Raw genomic sequence first — 7,610 nt, forward strand, 5'->3', positions numbered from 1 at the left:
CTGGTCATTCGTAAGCATGCTCGTATAGTTCGTGGCTGAGCATCACAAGCCCAAATTATGTGAGTGAAGTTTTATCAGACTCAGTTTCGGTTTGTGGATTTGGCTCATATGGAGAAAAAAAAACGCCTTAATTAGGTTTGCTATTGATGTTATCACGTTTCAGGTGCGTTTCCATCTCTTGACACATGCTTGCGTAGCTTCCAATGGGTGCAAAAGATAGGAGTCTATCTCGGACAATTATCTTAAGTTTGTACAATTTCGGAACACAACTCTACATCTTGTAATATTCTCGCATTCATCCAGACGTACAAATTGGCCGTCAGCCTGCCTACTTACACCGCGAACGATCGAAATATCGCTTTATTCGAAGTTTCTTCTGGTCCCAACCCAAACGCATGTATTTTAGGCCGCATTACTCAAGGCGCACGAAGAGCTGGACCCGCTTAGAGCGAGGTGGCGAGCGGGAGCGTCGCCGAGTGGCGGTGATTCAGCGGGAAGTCAAGCGGTCAATATGGCAAATTGACAAGCTGGTGCTTCCGCGGCGATTTTCTCGAGCCGGCCATGCTCTACTTGCGTCATACGACATAAGACAAACGGTCGAAATGCGTAGTAGGGTGATTGAATTTTGTTCCTAGACATTGGTCAATGGCGTGGACGCGACGGTGCGCGAACACTCTCGAAGCGTATAGAATTAGAAGTGTCGTCGAGAGCGTGGCGCCCAAAAACTCGTTTCGCAAACTTCGCGGCTACACACCTTGGGGAAAAGTTGCTCAGTAATCATGCAAGCCCCCCCCCCCATCCCCGTGCAAAACCGGTCAGTTTTCATGATCGTGCTGTGTGCCCACAATGAGCGGGTAATCGTTTTTTGAGCTCAACAAACACAACCTCAGATTCGAGCTGTGGAGTTTGCGGCGCTTTCCAGCGCAAAACTTGCGTTCCGTGGCGCCCCCATCCCCTTATAAAAGCGGCCACTGCCTTGTCCTCATCATTCGCTCGGCAGTCTGCGAGGCGTTCGATCGGACGCCAGTCACTGCTTGGTCAAATTGGAGCGGGGTTGCTCGCGCCCGGCAAGAACATGAAACATCCAAAGCTGCCTGCCTTTTCTGCACCTGGATAAAGTTCTGCTTCAGTGAATACATTGTGTTTTGATTCCTTGCAGTTGTGGCGCAATTAAACCTCAACACTTTATTTTCTTGAGTGGTCGCTTATATCAAAATACCGCTTATAACGCAATTTTTCGCCGTCCCTTTGACTTCGTTATAACGAGAGATTGTATATATATATATATATATATATATATATATATATATATATATATATATATATATATATATATATATATATATATATATATATATACCGCCTATATTTCGTGCGTCTTGGCAATGCTGCTTAGCGGTGTAAGGGTAACTGCTGAGAGAGAATTTAAGCCAGGGATATGCCATAATTGATATTTATAATCGTGTTAACACGGTCCACCAATCACAAACGTACTTAAACTAAACGTGTAGAAAAGACAAGGTTAAGGGAGCAGACGACGGGGTAACAATCAGCGCGTGCATTCCCGCGAGGAGGAGGCTTGTTGCGCCTGTCAGGTCAGCTGACACGCGCTCGGGGGGTTCATGGGCGTCCCCGGCGAGCAGTTGAAGGAGGCGGCGAAGCCACGCACGTGCCGCAACGCCCGGTCGCAGAGGGCGTAGTCCACGGGCTCGCTGCTCCCCCGGCATCTGGCGAAGCAGAGCGACATGAAGAACAGCTGCGCCTCGGTGTAGTTGCCGAGGCCCACTAGGCGATGCTCCGAACCCGCGGACGAGGCCAGCTTGAAGGCGTCGAAAGAGGCGGCGGCTCCCAGGGCGTCGGCCGCCACCGCGAGGACGTCCGCGGGCGGCAGGGACGTGGTGCGCTCGAGGCATCTCTGGAAACTGTTCAAGCGAGGCGTCCACGGCCCCGCCGCGGCCTTGGAAGACGCCACGAAGAGCTCAGCCAGCGCTCGGCCATATTCTGTCCCCAGTGCTCCGTAGTTGACTGCGGCCACCAGCACAGCGTCGAACAGTGGGAAGGATAGCGCGTAGGGCATAACGAGGGGCCCTTCGTGGCTCGGCACCACGTATTCGAGGCTGTAAATGGCGCGCGCAACGTCCAACGTCTCAGCGCTCACGCTGACGAGTGAAGACTGGCTCCAGTTTTCGAAAAACGAATCGCTCATTTTGTCCAATGCGTCGCAGGCCGTGTCTTCGAAAGTTCCATTAAAGAACTGGAACGACACGGTGGGGACACTCCAGTTGCCATTGGCTCTTGTGCTGTTTTCAGAGACGTCCACGGCTGACAGGCTATCAACGAACGCTTTCCGCACAGCTACTGCCATGTCAGCGGCAACCGCTTGAGCTGTCCTTGTTTGTGAGTCGTGAATGTAATTGGCAAAAAGGCCGTACGGGGAGAGCAAAAAAGCCCTGCTGAGGCAGAAGAGACGACGGTGAACGGTGGCAGCTTCAAGAGGGGAGTCGTAGTAGTTTAGCACAAGCTGCACGTTTGCGTACAAAGCGGCTACCTGGACCGTGCACCAGGAGACGAAAAGGTGCGTCTTCTGATCACCAAGCTTCTGCCAGAAACCTAAGAACGTCTCGAGGTACTGAGGTCGAGAAGCTGCGAAGTCCGCTGCATAAGAATCGTTCTGTTGAATCTTCCCAATCGCAGACCTCCAAAGTTCTAGTCCACCTCATTTGTCTTCCAGCATTTCATTGACGAGGACAGGAGATTTACTGGACATGACCAATGATTGTTCCATGCTCCACACGATGCGTTCCTCGAGTTCCACGATCTCTTGAAAGGTCGCTTCCTGTTCAGCAGGTTCCTGCTTTTTGAGGCGGAACGAGCTCCTCAGCTCGTCAAAGTACTTCATCCGGGTCTCACTGGCATTCAGCGAGCGACGCCGTGGTTGGACCAACGGGAAAGACGTTCCCGGCATTATCAAGACCACTCGTCGGGACGCGTTGCCGCCTGGAACAAAACGGAAGATGGGATCCCAGCCGAGTTCGAGGGCGCTGTACATGAGGCTGTGCCGAACGTCGGCGTTACTTCCGACGGCCGGCCACACAATGCCGGCTTCGAGCAGAGCCTCCTTGACAGCCGCCAAGTCGTCTCGCGCTCCCTGCAGCAGACTCTGGCAGGCGCGGAAGACGTGGGCCGCCCGACGGTAAGCGCTGTTGTCGTCGAGGACGAAGCGGCCGACCTCCATCACGCGCGACATGTTCGCGAGCACGTCCTTGGCCACCTCGTCGTGCACGCTCAGCCGGTTGCGCCGGCGCCAGTCGCCGCAGACGAAGCTCGTGAAGCTCTCGCACGGGCTGACGTTGGCGCTCAGAGACAGGCGCAGGTGCACCGAGTAGGCTCGGCACACGGGCGACACGCACACGCTGTACGCGGGTCGCGGTTCCTGGGCGAGCAGCTCCTTGGCGATGATCACCGACGCCGTGATCATGATGACGGTCACCGAGCTCAGGACGATGGGCCTCTCCTGGTTCCTCTTCCGTTGAGTGCACTGCGAAAGCGTAGAAGGGGAGTTTCACTCGGACGCATTGGCGCACGAGGTCGCCCCAGGCTCGAACGGAGCTTTAGACTCGGTTGCATGCACTCTGTGCCTAACCCTTTGCGACACGCATTAGTATGTAGCCGTCCGAAAACTTTGATACTGCCTTGATTTGTTTTTGATAAACAAACTTTCACTTAAAAGCAATAAGCAACTCCATGTAGTTAATAAATTAGGTCTTGTCCTAATCGTAAACACGCTATCGTAAACGTGACCACCGTTTTCTAACCATTGCTACAATAGAAAACGTACGCACATTATCGTGATCTGTAGCCCTTATAGATTGAGGTAACGACTTCAGCTTTGCCTTAATATTCGTTTTAACTAGAAGAAAATGTAAAAGCAAGAAGTTGACGCGCCAAACATTTGGCGTGCCAAGTAGGTGTTCTTGAACCCCGCTTGAACCGCTCAGCCAGCACTCCCCTATCCCGCCGTGTTAACTATACGGAATTCCCGTCTTCTGTCAATGCGTGACAGTCCCAGGAGGAGGTACGGTTACAGAAAACAGAAAACAGCTGCATCTCTTGTTTGGTCGGAACTACCCCAAAACAAACTTTGTGATAATTAGCCGCTGAGACGACTCCAACGGCAATTGTGGTCAGTTGACAGTTTATGGGTGCTTGGGTTGAAAATATAATAAAAATATTTCGTGCTCAACCAGCAGTGCCTCTTGGAAGATAAGGCTATAGGTTCAGACTGTTGCCGCAACTGTCGTAATAACCTCAAAGAAGGATGTCATTTCACGTCTGAACTGCGTGACACGCCGTTTTTTTACGTCCATAGATCACGATATGGCTTTTGGGTCGGTAGTCTGGACATCTTGCTCCGTGGTCTGGACATAGCATAAGATTTATTCAACGTTGCGCGCGCCGCGCAAACGGCGGCTGCGGGCTACGTATTTTGTACCACCAGTGATAGCACAACGACGGCGATGGTCACGCCGCGCCACCGCGGCTGCCGCGAATATCGAAAGCATGTCACGGGTAAGCGAGTGATCAGAGATTCAAGGTAACAAATAAAGGACAGGCATGCGCAAAGCGCGCTCATAACGTTCATCTTAAGCGCAGAAAAAAAAAAAAACACGGACACAGAATACAAGTCATTGTGTTTTGTGTACGTGTTTTAGATGCAACGCATCTCTTTAACTCGCCTTGTCCGGCGTCGTTGTCGCGGCGTAGTCCGCATCCCTCCCCCATTCTCCTCGCCGCGGCAGCTGCGCGCTCCGCCGCTCTCACCGCAGCGCCACCTGTGCGTCAGCGGGCTGCCCATTATCCCCAACGCTTTTCAACATCTATATTAACGAACTTTTAAACACCCTTGACAAGGAGGGAGCAGGCCTACGCCTGTCGACCATCACGAAAGACGGAGAGGAAGAATATACCAAAATAGCATGCCTCGCCTTTGCCGATGACATTGTTCTTCTAGCAGAATCCGCAACAGACCTACAAGACCTGCTCGACATCTGCTCAAAGATAGCAACAAAAGACCAGTTGAAATTTAACACAGCAAAAACGCAGTGGATGGGCATAAATGTAAATAACGAGGAGATCAAAGGTCCATTCACGCTCCAAAATGAAAAGCTAGACCGGACAAATTCATACAAGTACCTGGGCATCACCATCGGCAGTCAAGCGAACTACCTCGAACAGCACGAGAAGGACACTGTGAAAAAATCAAACAAATTGAAAGGGTTAACATGGCACCTCGCAAGACATTCATACAGCCCCTACACTGTAGGGCGCACACTGTTGAAGGCACTCGGAGTACCATCCGTAACATACGCAGATGATGTGCTGGCCTACTCCAAACCAACGCTGAAATGCATGGAGCAACACCAAAACGAGCTGGGCCGGTGGCTGCTTGGAGGCAACTGTGCGACCCCAAACGCCGCCATCACAGGCGAAATGGGCTGGTCCCCCTACGAAGTCACAGAGGCGAGGGCAAAACTACACTATGCTGGCAGGATCAAATTCATGGCGACCAAAAACTACTGCAAACGCATATACATGCACCTTCGATACAGAAATCTGAAAACTGAATGGATAAAAAGACTCACCAGCCTCGAAATGAAATACAGCCAAAATTCGACAAAACATGAAGCTAAATCCGAACAAAAGTGGCAACAAATCGTCAATAAAGAGCTAGCAAGCGCGAGAAAATTAACCTGGTGCGTAGCGGTCTCCAGAAAGCAAAGCCTCGCCGAGGACCTCAAACATAGGGAAGAACCAGCGCCGATGCCATATTACCGTGGCGACAGAGACAGTGCCCTGCTGTTCCAGGCACGCACGGGATCCCTGCTCACGCAGCAAAGGCGACACGAGCTATTCGGCGCGGACCCAACGTGTCGGCTGTGCGGAGCGCAGAGCGAGACGACACAGCATGTGATCCAGGAATGTACAAAACTAAACGACGAACATCAGGAAGCGACGACATTAGCCCGATACCCAGTTAACGGCTGCCTGAGGACTGCGCCGTCAAATATTCTATCCGGGTGGTAGAAGGTACTTTGACACGACCTGCGGTGCCTTCTCGATAGAAATTAAGGGTTGTGTCACAAACCGTGCATTGATCAATCGCATTCCATTATGCGGCATATGTGAGTGTAGGTGATTTTGTATGATTGTCATCGATCACTCCGGGGCCATTGTTTGTGGCATCCACCGACTAAATTCTTCTTTACGAAGAATGCATTTATACTGGCATTGGCGCATAATCTCTGGCTGCCTGTCGAGTCAGCAATGTGCTTAAAATATTCCGGTATGTCAATGATTTCCCGGTCCTAGGGATGCCGTAAATGACGAAATCGGTTTACTTTGCCCCAGCCGCGTTCTTTAGGTTTACGTATATGTGTATGTCCATTGGAAAAGCATTGAAGCATTTCGCCGGCGATGATTTCGTGTACCGCGTTCGTCAATGCCTACAGCTCATCAACTCTTTCCGAATACCACTGGCCCCACATGAGCAGCAGTGTCCCGAAGCTCACTTACCGCACCGGCATGGGAACGCTCGTCCGAGTGTGGGAGAGTCGCGCCGGCGTTCTCCAACGACTGACCCTGGTACCGGCGCATCACAGTGTTGAGGGCGCTGGTGTCCGAAGCCCTGGACCCGCGTCTTGTGGAGCGAGCCGACGATAAGCGCCGCACAGGCATGCTGGGCGCCTCGTCGGGGCGCTTACACTGGGATGACTCCTTGGAGACCTCTGCAGGCGTCCTGCCAACGGGAGCCGGATTGATTGCCGGCTCGGCTGCAGCGGACGAAGGGTCCTTGGGCGTGGTCGCGTGCATTGCGGCGGGAACGGCTTCACGAACGTCGGCGGCTACGACTGGCGACTGCGCGGTGTGCGGTGCGGCGCCAGCTTCCAGTGGCCTCGATGCCGCGGTTGAAGCAGCGGAAGAGGAAGCCAGGTTGGTCGGTGCCATGGCCTGAACCGAGGTGCTTGGAGGCATCGTTGGGACGGTTGCTGCCGCGGCATCGATATCGGGCTCGGTCTGTGCATGCGAATTGACGGAAGCTCTGGAAGCCGTCTCCACTGTCATCCCCCGGACTGGACCATCGTGGGAGCCTCTAGTCGTGCCGCTCGTCTCGCTTCCTTTTCTTATTCTCAGTGAACGCGATGCATTCGTGCCGGTGGACATGCAAGATGCCTCACTGAGTGAAACGACCGAGGGAGTCCGCCTCTCGGAATGCTTGGTCTTTTTGGAGCCCTTCGAGTGCTCAGTCGGGGCAGACGATTGAGTGGCATCGCGGCGTTCGCCTTGGCTTTGGCGGCGGCTGTGTCTCCTCTTTTTTTCATGCTTCGCGTTTCCGGTGACCCGTGAAGGCTGGCCAGTGGAATCCATGACAACAGTCGGCGTAGAAACGTTCGTCCTGCAGCAAGAAACGACCGCTGCAGACTGCTTCTTCTTCTCCTTCCTTTTCTGCTCTGCCAACGCACGTCCCACAGCTCGGGGATCGCGCCAGAGGGAGGCAAACCTGTCAAAATAATGCACGGATATTTGCGTAACAGCGCCTGAGCTTCAGCTGT

The 7,610-nt window shown here is 52.9% G+C and overlaps 1 protein-coding gene across 1 annotated transcript; it reads right to left on the bottom strand.

Annotated features, from left to right (window-relative positions):
• Positions 1–2,676: 2,676 nt before the first annotated feature.
• LOC144165760 (uncharacterized) lies at positions 2,677–7,407 on the bottom strand. The gene is made up of 2 exons (XM_077695539.1): positions 6,574–7,407; positions 2,677–3,538 (listed from the first exon to the last, which is right to left on the bottom strand). The coding sequence occupies exons 1-2, from the start codon at positions 7,219–7,221 to the stop codon at positions 2,717–2,719; spliced, it is 1,470 nt and encodes a 489-aa protein (XP_077551665.1). The 5' UTR covers positions 7,222–7,407; the 3' UTR covers positions 2,677–2,716.
• Positions 7,408–7,610: the final 203 nt, after the last annotated feature.

This window comes from Haemaphysalis longicornis, unplaced genomic scaffold (genome assembly GCF_048455015.1).
Source record: "Haemaphysalis longicornis isolate Haplotype H1 unplaced genomic scaffold, Haemaphysalis longicornis Haplotype H1 scaffold_15, whole genome shotgun sequence".
In the NCBI taxonomy this organism is placed as follows: Eukaryota; Metazoa; Arthropoda; class Arachnida; order Ixodida; family Ixodidae; genus Haemaphysalis; species Haemaphysalis longicornis.